This window comes from Silene latifolia, chromosome 11 (genome assembly GCF_048544455.1).
Source record: "Silene latifolia isolate original U9 population chromosome 11, ASM4854445v1, whole genome shotgun sequence".
Classification (NCBI taxonomy): domain Eukaryota; kingdom Viridiplantae; phylum Streptophyta; class Magnoliopsida; order Caryophyllales; family Caryophyllaceae; genus Silene; species Silene latifolia.
In genome coordinates, this window is record NC_133536.1 from 12,862,552 (window position 1) to 12,881,433 (window position 18,882).

General features: G+C 36.1%; 2 protein-coding genes across 2 annotated transcripts; both read left to right on the forward strand.

Annotated features, from left to right (window-relative positions):
- The first annotated feature begins 333 nt into the window (after positions 1–333).
- Positions 334–903, forward strand: LOC141612932 (uncharacterized). Its single transcript, XM_074431681.1, has one exon. The coding sequence runs from the start codon at positions 334–336 to the stop codon at positions 901–903; it is 570 nt and encodes a 189-aa protein (XP_074287782.1).
- A 12,979-nt stretch (positions 904–13,882) lies between these two features.
- On the forward strand, positions 13,883–14,467 carry LOC141612933 (uncharacterized). The gene has a single exon (XM_074431682.1). It carries the CDS (start codon positions 13,883–13,885, stop codon positions 14,465–14,467), a length of 585 nt encoding a protein of 194 aa, XP_074287783.1.
- Positions 14,468–18,882: the final 4,415 nt, after the last annotated feature.

Here is an 18,882-nt window from a genome sequence, read left to right on the forward strand (position 1 = left end):
TTCTACAAGCACGGGTGGTAACAAATAACTGCTCTGGAATTATACCCGGAACAGTATATAAATAGCATGATCCTCATTGTAACAAACTACTTTTACCTGAATGAAATTTCTATTACATTACTTCATATAATTCTCTCATCATTAATTCATTAAGATCATTAATACAAGATTATTGATGTTTTACATGGTATCAGGTTCTTGAAATCAAGAATCATACGCTTCTGCATCATTCAATCAAATAATCATTCACATCTTCATCATCTGTTCTTTACATCTTCATCATCTATTCTTTACATCTTTATCTTCTTCCTTCAATATTTTCTTTCATAAAAAATGCCTGAACAAATCAACAATTCGGATCAACCCTTTTCTCAGCTTACTGCATCATTGTTTGATGGTTCTGATTTCCTTAGCTGGAAACAGGACATCCTCATGGCCTTAGCCACAAAGAATAAAGACGGTTTTATCAATGGGGTTCTGGTCACGCCAGCAGCTACAGATAAGAAGTATCATCAGCATATCCGGTGTGATCTCATGGTGCTCAAATGGATTCTCAACTCCATCGACAAGCCTCTTCATGACAATCTGAAGTATATCAGGACTGCCAAGGGGTTATGGGATGAGATAATGGAAAGGTATGGTCACTCAAACTCCATTGAAATTTATCAACTAACGCAAGAATTGAATTCCACCTCTCAATCAAATTCATCTCTTATTGAATATTATAGCAAGATGAAACATTTGTGGGAGACCTTGGACAGTTTGGATCCTGTACCAAATTGTTCATGTGGCAAACTTGCAGGTTGTACATGTACCCTACTTAAAAGAATGCATGCTCATGATCAACATGCTAAGTTGATCAAGTTCTTGATGGGTCTTAATGCTGGATATGATACTGTTTGAACTCAAATACTTTCTATGGATCCTATTCCTTCCATCAGTAAAGTTTTGGGTTTATTACAGAAAATAGAGAGGCAGAAACAGCTCACTGATGCTGTTGCAAATATTTCTGACATGACTGCTTATGCAAGCTACAAAGCTTCAGATATTCCTCTTTTATCCAAGAAATCAGACACTCAGAATGCCAGTTCATCTGCTACCCAATATTGCAGTCGCTGTGACATGAATAATCAGAGTCTTGAGACTTGCTTCTGGATTAACAAGTGTCCTTCCTGTGGAAAAAATGGTCATTCTGCTGATAAGTGTTTCTTGGTTGTTGGGTTTCCTAAGAAGAACAACAAAGGCAAAGGCAAGATGAATTTTACCAAGGGTGGCAACAATAATAAAAGATCTGCTAATGTTGTTGATGTCTCAGAAGATTACTCCCCTATTGATGATAAAAATGGAGATGCTGCAGCAACCACTTCTCAGTCTGTTTCATTTGATTCCTCTATGATTGATGGCTTGGTGACTTCTGTGGTGGACCAGGTCTTGAAACGTATTTCTGATTCAAATCAAGGGACTTCTTCCTCTAATTTTGCAGGTATGCATCATGCTCATTATGCTCATTCTTATACTTGTTTAAATGACTGGATAATAAACACTGGTGCCTCAGACCATATGGTCTGGCATACAATGTTAAGCTTTTGACTGATATTACTAAGTTAACACCTCCAGTTGTCATTGGTTTACCTGATGGCACAAGTAAAACTGTCACAGTATCTGGTAATGTGCATTTGACGCCTGATATAACATTGAAAAATGTTCTGTTTATTCCTGATTTTAAACAAAACTTATTGTCAGTTATTAAATTGATTGACTGTAATTCTTTATCTGTTGTGTTTTTGTCTCAACATTGTCTATTTCAGGACCCTTCCAGTAAAAAATGTGTTGCTACAGGAAATAGGATAGGAGACTTGTATAGGTTTCAAGATACTGTCACTCAAAGTTTAATAGAGCATATAGCTGATGTAGTTACTAATTTCATTCACAATTCTTATGTCAATTCAAACTTAAGGCTATGTAATAAAGCAACTCAAAATGTATCTTTGTTACATTCAAGGCTAGGACATATCTCTATGTATAAGTTGAAAATTGCTAATAAAATTCCTAATGTTAGTACATCTGATTTTCATTGTGAAACTAGTATTTTAGCTAAGCATCATTTGTTACCTTTTCCTAATAGTAGTTCTAGAGCATTATATACATTTGAATTGATTCACATGGATGTTTGGGGGCCATACAAGACCCCTGCTTTATTTGCTGCAAAGTTCTTTTTGACCATCCTAGATGACTATTCTAGCAGTACATGGACTATTCTCTTTCAAACCAAGGATCAGGTGCCTGGTCTTGTTAAAGATTTTTTTGCTTATATTGAGAAACAGTTTAGTGCTAAGATGAAAAAGACTAGAAGTGACAATGGCAGTGAATTTTTGCATCATGTTTGTGGTTTTTTGTTTAGAGAAAAAGGCATCTTGCATCAGACTAGCATAGTAGGGAGACCACAACAGAATGGTCGTGTTGAAAGAAAGCATAGGCACTTGTTAGATACAGCTAGATCTTTGAAAATACATGCATCTTTGCCAATTAGATTTTGGGATGAATGTATCCTTACTGCTACACATCTCATTAATCTTATGCCATCACCTGTTATTAAGTGGAAAACACCATTTGAGTTGGGGTGATTGTATCCTTACTGCTACACATCTCATTAATCTTATGCCATCACCTGTTATTAAGTGGAAAACACTATTTGAGTTGTTGTATGGTCATGTTCCTGATTATAGTTCTTTAAAAGTGTTTGGGTGTTGTTGTTACTCAACTATGCCACCAACTTATTCTGATAAGTTTGGAACTAGAGCCAGAAAGTGTGTTTTCTTAGGGCATCCTCACAATCAGAAAGGTTACAGGCTTTATGATCTTAATACAAGAAAAAAAATTGTTAGTAGAGATGTAATCTTTAAAGAAGATGAGTTTCCCTTTCAAACACCTTCTTCTAGTGATCATTCACACTTGGTGAATCCAGCATCATCTACCTTATTAGTCTCTTCAGTGCCTGCTAGTATACAAGATGGTCTTAGTCATAGTCCTGTCGACCATTTTGATTCTTCAAACACCATTATTAATCAGGATATTGTAGTATATGATCAGACTGACCATAATGTTATGAACATTGAGGATGTTGTTCCCACTGGTCAAGTGAGACGTTCTGTGAGACATAGACAACCATCTGTTGTCTTACAGGGGTATCACTGTCCTCTGAAGTTATCTGGACAACAGACTGATAATACTAAATAGACAATGTCTAGTGCTCTGCATACAACTGTGTTACAGGAATTGCAGGAGTTTGATACCAGTTATGTAGTATCTTTGGCTAATACCTTACCAGAGCATGAACTATACACCTACTATAAAGCTAGTAAGGATCCAAGGTGGATTGAAGCTATGAACAAAGTGATAAAAGCCTTAGAAGAAAATCAGACATGGGAGCTTGTTACTTTACCAAATGGTAAAAAGTCCATTGGTTCTAAGTGGGTCTTTAAGATCAAGTATAAAGCTGGTGGGAGTGTGGAGAGGTTCAAGGCCAGACTGGTTGCTAAAGGGTATAACCAAGTCAAGGATATCACTACAACAAATCATCACTTGCGCCACGAATTATGCCACGGAAACTCATAATTCGTGGCTAAATTTTGCTTAGCCACGGGAAAAACTTATTCATTATTTTGGAAAAAAATTTATGCCACGGGATAAATTTTCCCGTGGCAAAAAGTCAGTTCCGCCACGAATTAGGCTACACCCATGGCAAATAATTATTTTAGCCACGGCCTATGTCACACCCGTGGCGAAATTTTATTTAGTCACGAATTGTTCTGTGGCAAATATTTTTTTAGCCACGAACAAACAAACACCCGTGGCGAATATCTTTTCCGACTTAAATCTGAATGAAATTTAATCAAATATAATAATATGAAAATACATTTGAATATAAAAATTTAGAAACACTTTGATTAATTTAATTAATATTTTTTATTGTTTTATTTACTTTAATAAGAAATTTTAAAATTTTATAAACTTATATGCAAGCAAAGAAAAGTTTATCGTTTAATTTTTTTATTTTTTACAGATCACATTTATGTTTTGTAGTTTTTCAAAATATTGATAATTTAAAAAAATTGTTTTAATATATACTCTGTTTATTAAAGTCGGGAATTTCTTTTACTTTTTTAAAATTAAACTTTATAATCTTGAATAACAATCTTAAATGATCGTATCCCATTTAAAGATATAGCATATCAAATTGAATAAAAAAGTTATTTACCATCTATCTTTGAAAATCCAAAATTAGTATATTGTTAAACTATTTCATTCAAAATTTTATTTCCAACTTTATTTGTAGGATATTTATAGAAAAATTTGAATTTGATATAAAATTTACGGAAATTTCCCATGGTACCCTCGAACTTTGCCAGATTACGCATGGTACCCCTTATTTTAAGTTTCTACATATGTTGCCCTTGTGTTTACCTTTTTCATTCCTAGAATACACTTTGGGGAAATTTCTTCATAACGTCGTTACTCCTATAAGTAATTTGATGAGTAATTGTGTATGTTATGTTGTTATTGTTATATTATTTAGGTACTAAATGTTAGTTTATTAGACAAAATAAGGATTTAGGTATTATTAGATGATGAATTGATAGTGTATTATATAACAAAAAAAGGCGTCACAAGGCATATGAGTAGCGGCATTATAACGGAAGTTTGTCAAAGGGTATTCTGAGACTGAAAAACGTAAATACAGGGGTACTATATGTAAAAACTTTAAAAAAGGGTATCATATGTAATCTGTCAAAATTCGAGAGTACCGTGAAAAATTTACTTAAAATTTAATTGCTGAGAAAAAAAAATGGAAAAATTTTTTCATTGAAAATGAGCACATCACACGGAAAAATATATAAATTATAATAATTTAAAGTCACATGTGCAAATAATGTAAAAATTTTAAGAAAAGAAACGATAAGTTCATAACAAAGAGAAATCAGTTTAGGAAAATAAGCGATTCTTTTGTACAATAATCTTTTTCGTGGTTTTTGGGTAAAAAAGTGTATTTTTTGGTTAATAGTGATCACTTTGGGGAAAAAAGACCTTTAATTATAAAAAGCGGTCATTATTTTACCAAAAAATGGTCTCATTTTTCATATCTTAGGTACAACGGTTATACAGTAGAATTTGCGAAGAAAAATATACGAAAAAATGAGTACATGAGAAATGAAAATAAGTATGTCGATAAACAAAAGATAAAAAAATGTTAGGAAAACACAATTAATTTTACTTTTTGGAGAAAATGGATTACTGACTTGGGCAAAAAAAATGATGTCAAAATCATTAATCAGGAGGTTAATGTCGAAATTTTAATTGTTTCGGCCAAAATAATGTTTTTACCGCAAAAAATTGTAAAACATGTAACATTTATGTAATTAAATAGTACTAAAGGTAAGATTTGAAAGAAAAAAAATAAACTTAAAAGGATTCAAAGTGCTAATTATATCAACAAAGGTAACATTCAATTTCGGTGGCACATCAAAATAACAAGTTAACTAGCGAAACAATTACCTAGATTGTCATGGTTCCGTATATGATAAAATACCCATTGTGAAAAATAAATAAATTATTTTACGTTTTATTTATTTAATTTTCATATATATTGTTTGTCACGGAAATTTTTTTTTCGCCACGGGAAATTTCTTTGGCCACGGAAGTTATTAGCCACGAGAGAATCCGTGACCAAAAATTCTATAATAGCCACGTTCTTGTTTTTCCCGTGGCTATCTCTTTGCCACGGCCACTTGCGCCACGGAAGGTGTTCCCGTGGCAAAATGATTTAGCCACGGAAATTTAGTACTTGCGCCACGAATTTAGCCGTGGCCCAAGTGCTCATTTTTAGTAGTGTATGCATTATACACACACCTTCTCACCAGTGGCAAAGTTTACAACAGTCAGATGTCTCCTAGCTATTGTGGCAGCTAAAGGATGGCCTTTATATCAGTTGGACATAAATAGTGCCTTCCTCCATGGATATCTAAATGAGGAGGTATACATGAAACCTCCTGAGGGATATAGAGTGAAGGAAGGTCAAGTCTGTACATTGAGAGAGTCACTTTATGGCCTTAAGCAGGCCTCAAGACAATGGAACAAGGAGTTCACAAAGTACTTGCTTAGTCAGGGATATACTCAATCAAGACAAGACTACTCCTTGTTCACTAAATTCAATACATTGACACAAGCATTTGCAGTAGCACTGGTCTATGTAGATGATGTGTTACTTTCAGGCAATGATACAACATAAATTCAGAAAATAAAGACTGGTTTGGATAAAGAGTTCTCTATTAAGGATCTGGGAAATGCACGATATTTTTTTGGTTTAGAAATTTCAAGGAATGCAACTGGACTTTTGATTAACCAGAGAAAGTATATCCTTGATATCTTATCTGATATGAAAATGGAGAATGCTACTACTTCAGATTTTCCTATGCAAAGGGGTCTTAAGTTGAGCACAGATGCCGGTGAATTATTAGCAGATCCAGATAAATATAGGCGACTAATAGGCAAGTTACTGTATCTAAATATGACCAGTCCTGATATAAGTTATTCTGTTCAACATTTAAGCCAATTTGTGAGCCAACCACGGATGCCTCATCTTCAGGCAGCAATGCATGTTCTGAAGTATCTAAAGAAGACAGTAAACACAGGCTTGTTCTACAGTGCCAATTCAGGATTACAATTGACTGCCTTCACTGATGCAGATTGGGGACAATGTGCGTTTTCATGTAAATCACTCAGTGGCCGGGTATTGTGTTTTCTTAGGACAATCACTTGTTTCCTGGAAAACGAAAAAGCAAAAGATTGTTTCCAAGAGTAGTGCTGAGTCTGAGTATAGGAGTATGTCCTATACAAGCTCTGAATTAGTATGGCTTGGCAATTTGCTCAAAGATTCCAGGATTATTGTACCTAAGCCAATTCCACTTCATTGCGACAATAAGGCAGCTCAGCATATCTCACAGAATCCGGTCTTCCATGAGAGGACTAAACACTTATCCATCGACTGCCACTATGTACGAGATAAGCAAGATGAAGGTTTTTTAGTCACTCAACATGTTAGATCAGGAATGCAAATTGCAGACATTATGACCAAAGCATTGGGAGCAGAACAACATCAATTCTTCTCAACCAAGCTTGGATTAATCTTCAACCCTAATCCAGCTTGAGGGGGGAATATTGACATATATGTTAACTAACAAAGTTAGTTATAACTAACTAATCAATAAGCAACCTGGATTAGTTATCCTAACTATAGTTAGTTGTGATCAGTTAGGATAAATCGGTGCTTTGATGTATATAAATAGCATGATCCTCATTGTAACAAACTACTTTTACATGAATGAAATTTCTATTACATTACTTCATATAATTCTCTCATCATTAATTCATTAAGATCATCAATACAAGATTATTGATGTTTTACATGTATTTGTCCCGTCTATAACTATAGACGGATATCTTCCGTTTATAATGAGAATTTGTGTTAACGGTTCTACCCTTGTGGTCCTAACCGGCTCGGATCAAGTCTAAACTGAATGATATATAACAAAAAAATGTTAATTAATGACTTATATTATGTTAATGAGCGAGAATACGAGTTTATCTTGTATTAGGTTATGAGCTGAAGGAGATAAAATGTTTAATTTTTACCTTCGAAATGTTTGTTTTGCGTTATCTTTACTTAGGCTCCATTGGTCACATTTCAGGTAGATTATTTGGCCAAAATTTGAGCTAGTTTTTTTTTTTTTTTTTTTTCAAGTGTTTGGTAAGTATTTATTTAACCAAATAAGCTAACTGAAACGAAATGCTGTCTATGGTAACATGAGAGAAGTAAGTTAGCTATCTTATTTGACCAAAATAACTTATTTTATTAATTTTTTGGGGAAAGTAAGTGTATATATTAATAAAATCCCATCATACAAGAGCTAACTAGAGATTATCAACCTCTCTAGTTAAATACAATTTGGACACACACTTGTTAACCACTCTCTAGTTACATTAGTTCCTATAACAAGGTTTCTACCTCTCAAATTCATTAACAAGCACTCCTTCACCTGTTTTATCAAAACAACAGGGAAAGGAAGCCCATACAGTAACCTGCATCTATTCCTTACATACCAAATGAGATACATAAGATGAGCTACAGCAGCGGCCACCACTTGTTTCTTCAAAAGTGAACGTTCCCTGAGCCTAATCCACCAAATAATTCCATTCAAAGGAATGCTGACTTGCAGCCATTCCTCCAACAACCTCAGACACCTCTGACTATAAGAACACTGAAAGAAAAGGTGTTCAATATTCTCTTCCTCTGTGTCACATAACAAACACCTATTTCTTGCAGCAATCATCATCTTCATTAACCTATCCTGGGTGAGTATTCTCTTATGAGCTACCAGCCATATAAAGAATGCATGTTTAGGCACAATCAACCTGTTCCTAGTCCAGTGGTGCCACCGGACATCAACACCATCATCAACTAGCCAATTATATCCCATCTTGACAGTATAATCACAGTGAGACTGTCTCCATTGCTCCTCAAACATCCATGGCTTGAGTTGATTTTTAACAGCACAAATCCTGCGCCAAGACCAACTTGTAGAGATAGAAGGTTCATAATCAATCCAAGCTGAATGTTTAATATAAATAGAGTGCACCCATTTAACCCATAGATGGTCAGTCTTCTTCTCAATCCACCACACGTATTTACCCATCAGGGCAATATTCCATAAATGCAAATTCTTAAGACCCAACCCACCTTTCCTCCTGGGTTTACAAACCTGCTTCCAGGACACAAGTGCAGGAGTCTCTTTGTTTTCCTGACCATGCCATAGAAAAGCTCGACAAAGAGCATCAATTTGATTAAGCACAGCTTTAGGGAGAATAAAGATCCGTGCCCAATAATTGTGCAGGTTACTAAGGACAGATTTAATCAAAGTGATTCTTCCAGCATAAGAGAGGTGCTTACTACCCAAGCTAGTGATCCTAGCTGTAACCTTGTCCACCAGGCTCTGACAGTCCAGAATCCCCAGCCTTTTGGGGGCAATTTTAACCCCTAAATACCTAAATGGGATCCCTCCTCTTTTCATACCAGAAGCAGATTCAATGCTACTCACAATAGCTTCACTAATCCCATTTGTATAGAAGTTAGACTTACCATTGTTCATCTTCAGTCCAGAGGAAATAGAGAAAGTCTCAAATGCCCTCAACATAAGAGTAACAGATTGAATGTCACCTCTGCTAAACATGAGCAGATCATCAGCAAAACACAAATGTGTCAACTTCATTTTTGAGCAGAGTGGATGATACTTGAAACCTTTATACCTATCAAGGACCCCTAAGAGCCTACTGAGGTATTCAAGGCAAATTGTAAAAAGCATGGGGGAGAGGGGATCCCCCTGTCTTAAGCCCCTTTGACCCTTAAAAAACCCAAAGACTTCACCATTGAGAGCTAATGAGAAGGAGGGGGAGGACACACAACTCATGATAAGCTCAATGCTAAGAGGAGGGAAATTCAAGGCACACAACATATCCTTGAGAAAGCTCCATTCAATGGAGTCATAAGCTTTCTGCAAGTCAACTTTCATCATAATCCTTGGTGAGCAGACCTTTCTCTTGTAAAGCTTAATGAGATCCTGGCAGATAAGGATGTTACCCACAATATCTCTATTTTGAATAAAGGCCCCCTGTGAAGGACTGATGATATCAGGTAAAATAGAGCTAAGTCTAGAACACAACACTTTTGTGAGACATTTGTAGACCGTATTACAAAGAGGCAATAGGCCCGAATCGTAACACACTATCGGATATCGCTTTTGGGCACTAGGGTGAGCACAGTAGTATTGAGCTCCTTTAGAACTTTTCCAGTCCTAAAAACATTCCGGATAGCATGACACACCTCCTTCCCCACAATACTCCAAGAATCCTTGAAGAACTGACTATTAAATCCATCAGGGCCTGGTGCTTTTCCACCAGGGATAGAGAACATTGCTTCCTTAACCTCTCGCATCGACCACGGTTTAAGGAGAATATCCTGGTGTACAGCATTCAGAAGCTTACCAGTCTTCACCACTTTCTTTGACACAGGTTGCACAGTAGAAGTGCCCAACAACTTCAGATAGTAATCCTCAAAGGTAGACTTAATATCCTCAGGTGTGGAGCATAACTTTCCATCCATGTCCTTAACATTAAACACCCTATTTCTCATTCTTCTCTTCTTTATACTAGAATGGAAAAAGGAAGTATTAGCATCACCTTCCTTTACCCAATTCTCTTTGGACTTCTGAGCAAGATAACTGTTCCTTGCCTAAATCAAAACCTTCAACTCAGTAGCACACTCTTTTTCAGCATGACACAACAACTCATTCAATGGATCCAGGTTAAGCTGCTGCTGGAAATGTTTGAGAGCCAACTCAGTGACATGAGTAAGGTTCTCAATATCACTAAATTGTTCTCTATTTAGTTGCTGTAAAGCTGGTTTCAACTTCTTCAGTTTCTGTACCACCCTAAACATAGGTGTACCCTCAACTTCAGTGTGCCAGCTACTCTCCACAGTGGAGGCAAAATCATCAGACAAAGCCCACATATTGTAGTATTTGAATGAAGCCTTCCTCTTATCATACATAGCATCTGTCCTGATCAGGCAGGGGCAATGATCATATAAGCCCTCTGGTAAGAAAGTAGCAACAGCCTCAGGGAAAGTGTTCAACCACTGATCATTCATCAACACTCTATCAATCCTACTGTAACCTTAGACTCATTCTCATGCTTGTTATTCCAAGTATAATAGGAGCCAGAGGCCTTCATGTCATATAATTGGCAAACAGACAGCATACTTCTCATAGGAGCCATTTCAGACCAAACCACTTCAGAACCTCCAATTCTATCCTTAGTTTCAGTGACACTGTTAAAGTCACCACACACCAGCCAAGGCCCAGAAATCAAAGCAGAAAAACCTTTCAGAGCTTGCCAAAGAGGTTCCCTCTCCCGACTTTTATTGAACCCATAGACCAGAGTGTACCAGAAAAAAACCTTCCTTGATTTATCAACCACTTTGGAGTGAATACATTGAGCATTAACATTCAAAATATCCACCTGATAAAGAGTAGGATCCCATAATAACCACACTCTTCCCCCTTTATGAGTACTATTATTTGTGCAAATTGACCAATCTTCACAAATATTATTCCTTACCTTAAGCCAATTACTACCTTTTATTTTAGTCTCTAATAAACCAAATAACCCAAGCTTATTCTGGTGTAAAACCCACCTTATTTCTAGTTGCTTAGTTGGATTATTCAGACCCCTTACATTCCAAAACCCCAAGCTACCCATGATCAGAAGCTGGGCCAGGAGTTAACAATTTCTTACCCTCAATTCGTGCTTTTTGAATAGATAAAGTCAGAGCATCCATAAAAGTAAGCCCCCTGGGAGTGAACATTCTGGCCTCCCCATTATCATTCTTAAGCATCTTGCTAATAAACCTTCGAGGGAATGAAAGTCCCCCCTCAACAGGCCTCACACTCTGGTCAGAACAGTCTCCAACTTCATAAACAACCACTGGAGTAACAGGTACAGGAGTCTGAACCCCTGGATCTTGCTGCACCTGAGGACTAGAAGTTGAATGCTGTGCCACAGGGGTGGTAACAGCAGGGGAAACTGGCTTCTGAAAAGTCTTTTGAATAGGTTTTACCACTTTTGTAGTAGCTGGTTTAGCCTTAGGTTTCCACACCTTCCTCTGGCCTCCCTCAACCTTCCTACAATTCACAGCAATATGACCCATTCCCTTACATTTGGTACATGAGAGAGGCAACCACATAAACAACAAACCCTCCGAGTCTTCCCTACTTCATCAAGGAACTCAAGGTGAGTAGGAAATCGTTGTCCAATTTGGACCTCCACCATAATTCTCGCGTACCCCAAGAAAGTTCTCAGGATCGGTAGCTTCATCACAACGCAACATCTTACCAACTAAGCCACAAATTTTCCCCGAGACACTCGACCCCAAAACTTAATGTCCAAACCATGTAACTTCATCCGGATAGGAATTAATTTCACATCGTGTTTAATTAATTCGAACTGAGTCCATTCCTTAACGATGACCGGTTTGTTATCAAAGATTAGATGTCCATTGTTAACTACTTCCATTTGTTTCTCCTTCGTTTTAAATCGAACCAAAAAAATCCCATTAGGTAAGAACGAAATTCGATCAATACCATACGATTGCCAGATTCTCTTAACATATCCGGAAATCACACTAGGCGGAGGATTTGCCCCTAAAATATAGCAGTATACAGCCGAAGACCAATAAGTAATCTCACCTTCAACATCCGCCGGTGTCAATTGAAGGCGCGGCTTCTAAAGATGTGAGAACATTCTCAGGCGCTTCCTCCTCCTCCTCTTCACTGTCCTCTGGGATCACATCCAAGTCCAACGGTGTGAGACTGAGATTGATCTTTCGAGCAACATGTGGTGATTTAGATTTACCTTTACTCGTACTCGCAACAGAAGAATTTACTACGTGTTTTTGTGTTTTTGTATTATTATTAAGATTATTATTAGTACTTGATGAACTATTATTATTACTAATTGATTTAGGATTTTTTGATTTAGGGTTCTTATTTTTTGCCATTGCAGTAACTAAGATCCCTAATTAGATTTTAGAGCTTTTCCTCTCTCTAAAATCTCTCTCATCACTTATTTTATTAATATCAGTTACCTTTTCAGTTATTTTGCCAAACGTTTATAATATAATCAATTGTCTCTAATTTTTAGCTAACTTTTTAGTTTTTAACCATTTACCTTCCTTTTTAACTAGTTTTATCAAACATAAACTTAATAATTTTAACTTTTAAGCCATTTTCCTTTAAATCCATGCATATATCTAATCATAAATACACATCTTATGCAAATCATGTAAGTAATATAATATCCTTAACAATGGGTCTAATAATTAAGAAGATGTTACTATAATTGAAGCATGTTGTAAAATCTTTGATACAGCTTTACAAGATAACAAATTAAGAGTCCTTTACTTAGGGGACTAAGTTTAATCCAACGCGACAAATCAAAGGAGTAAAGCACTATTCCTTTTCACCTAAGAAAGATTAAGCAAGTACTTAATTAATTATATACTACTACTACTAGTAGTAGTATTCTAATGATCTAGACATAACTAAGTTATTATCATTATTATGAGCATTATAACCTAATTAGTGAGTTTGACACATCCACACAATTACACACTTGTCATCTAATTAAACAAGTAATTTTTATTCACTAAATAAAGTAGGAAAAAAAAGTTGCATTGCTAAAGAAAAAAGAAACTTCCACCCACTCTTCCCACAAAGCTCTAAAGTACATTCATGTTGATTTATTCTACTATCAACTTTATTATAATAGTAATACTTCCTCCGTCCCAATTAGTTAGCCCCTATTTTTTTCGGTTAAAATGAGCTGAACTGAACTGAAATGAATGGAGTTGAACGAACTAAAACAAACTGAATAGAGCTGAGCTGATCGAACTGAAATGAGCTGAAGTTAAGTCCAAAAAAACGGACTTTAGTTTACCATCTTTATTCGACTTGAGGAGTGTTTTAATCAAAAGTACGATGAAGGGTTATCTATTTAGCAAAAAAATATAAACATTTTATTATCTTTCAATATTACTTTTCCCTCCTATATAATGCCCTTCCCTTCTTTCAATTACATCCCATGCCAAAACAACTTGTCTACTCAATAATCATATATTGCCTTCTTTCTCATATACTACAAACAAAATTTAATATCCCTTTTTCTAATATTTCTACCAAAACAAGCAAAAAGACCTATAAAGAAATATATTGAAATGGAGCAAAATACACCATTGATGGCCAAGAAGATATGGAATGTATTAAGGGTGGCTTTCTATATGCTAAGGAAAGGCATATGCAAGAGGAAGATACTCATGGACCTTAACTTGGTGATGAAGAGAGGAAAGATTGCAAGAAAAGCCTTCCAAAACATTATGTTCCACAACCACCATGACTCGAGTTCTGAAGCAAGCTTAGATGGCCAATTTAAGCCACAAGGTGGTGAGTATGAGTTCAGTTGTAGCAACACGCCCCTATACCGCCATTACTTCAATAACAAGAAGAGTAAAAACCAACATAGCAAAAACTTCTCTTTTGAAGATATGGATAACATTGAAGGTGTAAACAACATGTTTGATATGATGATGTTGTCTAGCAATGAAGATATGGCTAAGTCACCTGCCTTACCAGGGTTAGGGCCCGGGTTAGGGTTAGGGTTGAACTCGAGAGCTAAGCAAATTAGGGTTACGGATTCTCCGTTTCCTACACAAAATGGGGAGGATGGTAAGCATGTTGATGTTGCTGCTGATGAGTTCATTAAGAACTTTTACTCTCAACTCAAGCAACAAAAATACTACTAGGACAAGATAAACACAAAATAAAATCCGGGTTACTAAAGTGCACGTACATGTAGCCACTATCGGCTAGCATGTACGACACTAGCCATAGAGACGTACAAGTGCAATACTGGTGAAGCAAAAGGGGCAAGTTGTGGCCGCTCCTAGTAAATAGGATTTTGAAATTGTCATAACTATTTTCTCCGTTATTACTACTGTATATTCTATCTTGTTGTTTATAGCAAAAATTGGTTAATTAAAAAACCGATTTAAGATGTTTGGCAAATTAGCTACAAATATTACTCTTAGAAATCATAGGACAAATGTAGAAAATAGGGTGTGTTTATTTTCCCTTTTCTATATTTGATAGAAATATGTAGAGAAATGTAAGAAAAAATTGAAGAAAGAAATAAAGTAAAGTTTTTGTTTACTCAAAAGAAAATGTTTATGTACACGCGTACGTATTTTTCTTAGCACGAAAGGTTTTAAACTTACAATTGTACAATAATACAATTGCAACGGTACGTGTTGATATTGTACTATGGTACGTACTTTGGGTTACGTCAAATTTCTTTATTGTCTATTTAACCTAGTTTATTGATTTAACATTTTAAGACTGAAGTGTAGCCTCCAAATAAAGTTTTTTTTTTGGGGTTTAATTTGTTAGGTAAGGAACAAACTAAATTATATTGATAAGGAACAAACTAAATTATATTGATAATGTAAGATATTCTATCAAGCTTTTAGTAGCTTATGATTTTACAACTAGTATTCGTAACCTTGAATAATAAAAAATAAATTATTTGTTATTTTTCTAGTTGTGTCTACGTGTATATAGGAGAAACTTTTTTCAGGTTATACTATTCTATATGTGAGATGGTGATATTGAAATTCAATACTACATAGCGTATTGGCTAGAGCAGGTAATTGGGTGGGTCGGGTCGTGCTTCATGTCGGCCCGTCGTGCCTAGTCCTCCCCCAGGCACAGGTTGGTGGGGTTCGTGTCGTGCCCGTGCCTGGCCCGAGTCATCTCCTCACGCCGTAGCCCGGCCCATGGCCCAGTCGGAGCCGTGTTGAGCCGTGTTGTGTTGTGCCACTGTCATGCTTGTGGTGTTTTTAATTGTTTTTTGAATTATTTACTTCTAATCCATCGTGTCGGGTCGTGCCTTAGCCATCGTGCCAAATCAATAATTCCCTCAACGTGCCCCGCCCAAAGGCCCGTCATGCCGTGCCCGTGCCGCCCTGTACTGTTCACCATGCCCGTGTCGTGCTCGGGCCTCCGTTGCACCCAGGCCTGGTTTCTCATGTTGAATGATTATCTGTAACATGATATCTTCTATATTTGTAAATTGTACTTGATCAATATGAGAGCTTGGAGAGAAAGATTGGATTTTTGTTGAGGAATATCGGTATTCTAGAATGTACCGAAGAGAATAATTAGGTATTATCGGAACGACGGCTATCGTCTAGGGTTTAGAGTATTAGGGTTAGCTTAGTAGCTACTATAAATCTATTGTATTGTAATCACTAGAACCACAACAATCAATAATACACTCTCTTATTATCGTCTCCCTTCTATAATCTTAACAAGATGCCAAAACATTTCTAAATCTATTTTTGTTTTACAAGATTGTTTCGAGTATTATTATATATTAATTAATTTAGTATATACATTTTATTTATAGTAATGATTTTATTATTCTCGTATTAAAAACAAAAATGGTTAATCTTACTCTGAACAATCAAGTAATTTTTTTATCTTAAAAACAAAAATAATTTCAAAAAATTCACATACACAGCAGATGATGAATGGAGAACAGAGAATGAGACCTGAGGAACGCGTGGTCTGATCTATTATAGGGCATGGCGACTGATTTTGGTGACTGATAGGTGGTAGTTGCCATTGTGGCGACTGATCTCAGTCGCCCGAAATAAAAATCAGTCGCCACTCTTTTTTACTAGTAGTCGCCAAATGAAATCAGTCGCCCGATTTTCTTTGTCAGTCGCTATTTTGGCGACTATTTTCATCAGTCGCTTTTTTGAGTCGCCCGATTGCTGAATTCTTGTAGTGCTCCACTCAAGGAGGTAAGATTGTCTTCCATCAAAAAGTTGACTCGAATATGGTCATATAACGTAGTGATAAGTCCTATGATGAACTAGTGCACCTTCTCCTCCTCTCGCTCCTTAATGAACGTACCCCGGCGCCGGAAGTAAATTTTGGTATGCGGCTGTCATTGGCTAACTCATCCCAAATGGATTTCAAGTGAGTGTAGCATTCCAGAACTGAACGAGTCCCCTACCTACACTCGTTCAACTCGCTTTTGAGTTGATGTACACGATCGAGGTGCGTTTCCCGCTGAGTAGTGCTCCTTCAATTCTTTCTAGATTTCAATTACAGTGGCCGAGAACGTGATGCAAGTGTGCACCTTCTCGTCAATGACGTTACGCAACCAAGCTTTCACCATAGCGTTACACTAGCGCGAGGCTACGGCCTCATACGAATCTTCTTTAGTACCAATGGGCTTCGTGACGGTGCCATCGACAAAGCCTAATTAGTTTTTTGCGTCAAGCCCGTTACGAACTGCATCAGCCCATAGGTCGTAGTTGTCATGATTGAATATCGTCTGAGTCAATTTTAGACTCGGACTATCGAAGGGGTGGAGAAATAGCGGGGATGATGGTGGTATAATCATTTTCTCATTACCACTATCTGATCCCTTCTCCTTGCCTCCATCTCCAATTTTTGTCATTGTCGATTATTATTATTGTGATGTTTTGTAATTATGATTGTGATCGATGCAAGGATCAAACCTGCTCCGATGATACCATGATAAACTGAGAAACTGAGAATAGTATTTGGGAAGGGTTAGAAGCCTCATATTACTAATAAAGAGAAGGATGTATAAAGCACTACATATGGCCCTATTTGGTAAACAACGGATTGATTTCTGTATAAGCAGATTTTAAAAGCATATTATAAATGACAGATTTTATCAGAAGGTTTGACTAGCATATTATAACTAACCGAATTAATTTGAGTGTTTGGTAATTTGCAGATTACGATTAGGTGATTGTTAGTTTTCTTTGTAAAATGGAGAAACTTCTCTATTTTACAATATGCTAACCAATATGCTGAGTTAAGCAACATATTGTAAAACAGCATATTGACCCCAATTATGTTGTTTCAGTATGTTGTTTACCAAACACAAAAATTAGCATATTAATTGCTCAAACATGCTAAAACCCATGAATATGCTAAAATTTGGCCAATATGCCGTTTACAAACAACGTCTTTATCAATAAGTCCAGTCCAATAATCCAAAATTTAGTTAAAATAGTTAATATAGTTCCTACAATTTTTTTTAAAGTTTTAATAACATAATATTATAGGGGGTTAATTGATACACACTACCAATATAAAGACTTTTTTCATAATCAGTAATAACATAATCAATAATTAGTAATCAGTATCAAAATATTAACTTTTTTCTACAATAATTACCAAGTTGCCTGGAAATCTCATCTTAACATACTCAAAAAAGTCCAAAAAGTCATCATTCAAGTACAAATATCTATTCACCCACTTCCAAAATTCTCTCTTAAATGAATATAACTTTAAAGTAGAAAAAAAAAGCAAGAAGGCGACTTGGTACTTATTATAAAAAAAATTAATAATTTGGTACTGATTATTAATTATTGATTATGTTGTTATTTATTATGAAAAGGGGGATTAAAATTGATGGTGTTTATCAATTTACCCTTATTATAATTTGATAATTACACATTTTAACATGTCCGTATTCATCTTAAAATGTTGAGTTATCAAAATAAACTTAAAATAATGTAAACAAAATTAAATATTGAGTTTGTACTATTCTCCTATTAGACCCCTTCTATAAAAGAGTTGGTGTAATTAGTAAGGGGCATCAAATCGGTCCTCCAAGATCAAATTAAGTGGGCCTATAAGGCTCCCCATAGAGCGGCACTAATACTTGATCAATTGGGCTTTCAATATGTAGCCCATACTTCTGATTGCGTTGTTGGGCCTTGCGACGGGAGTTGGCTGTCGACTAATTACTCTATTTCACTTGGGCTTCGTACGTCGGACTTGTATGTAATATGATTAGTTTATCCACTTGTTTTTCTCTTCTAGCAGGCCCGTTCTATGTTATAGTACGATTTTTATCGTAGTTATTAATCCTACAAAATTATTAGGGCATACAAAGCTATAATCACCGGCGTTCCGTGTCCGGCTGGATCATTTTTCTTGGTGACTCTCCCATTTCGTGGAAAACAAAACAGCAGCACACTATTTCGCTTTCCTCCGCCGAAGTCGAGTACCGTGCCATGGCTACTATTTTGTGTGAATTAAAGTGGCTCCGTAGCTTGTTTACTAGTCTCGGGATTGGTTTCTCTCATCCCATTAAAGTCTACTCTGA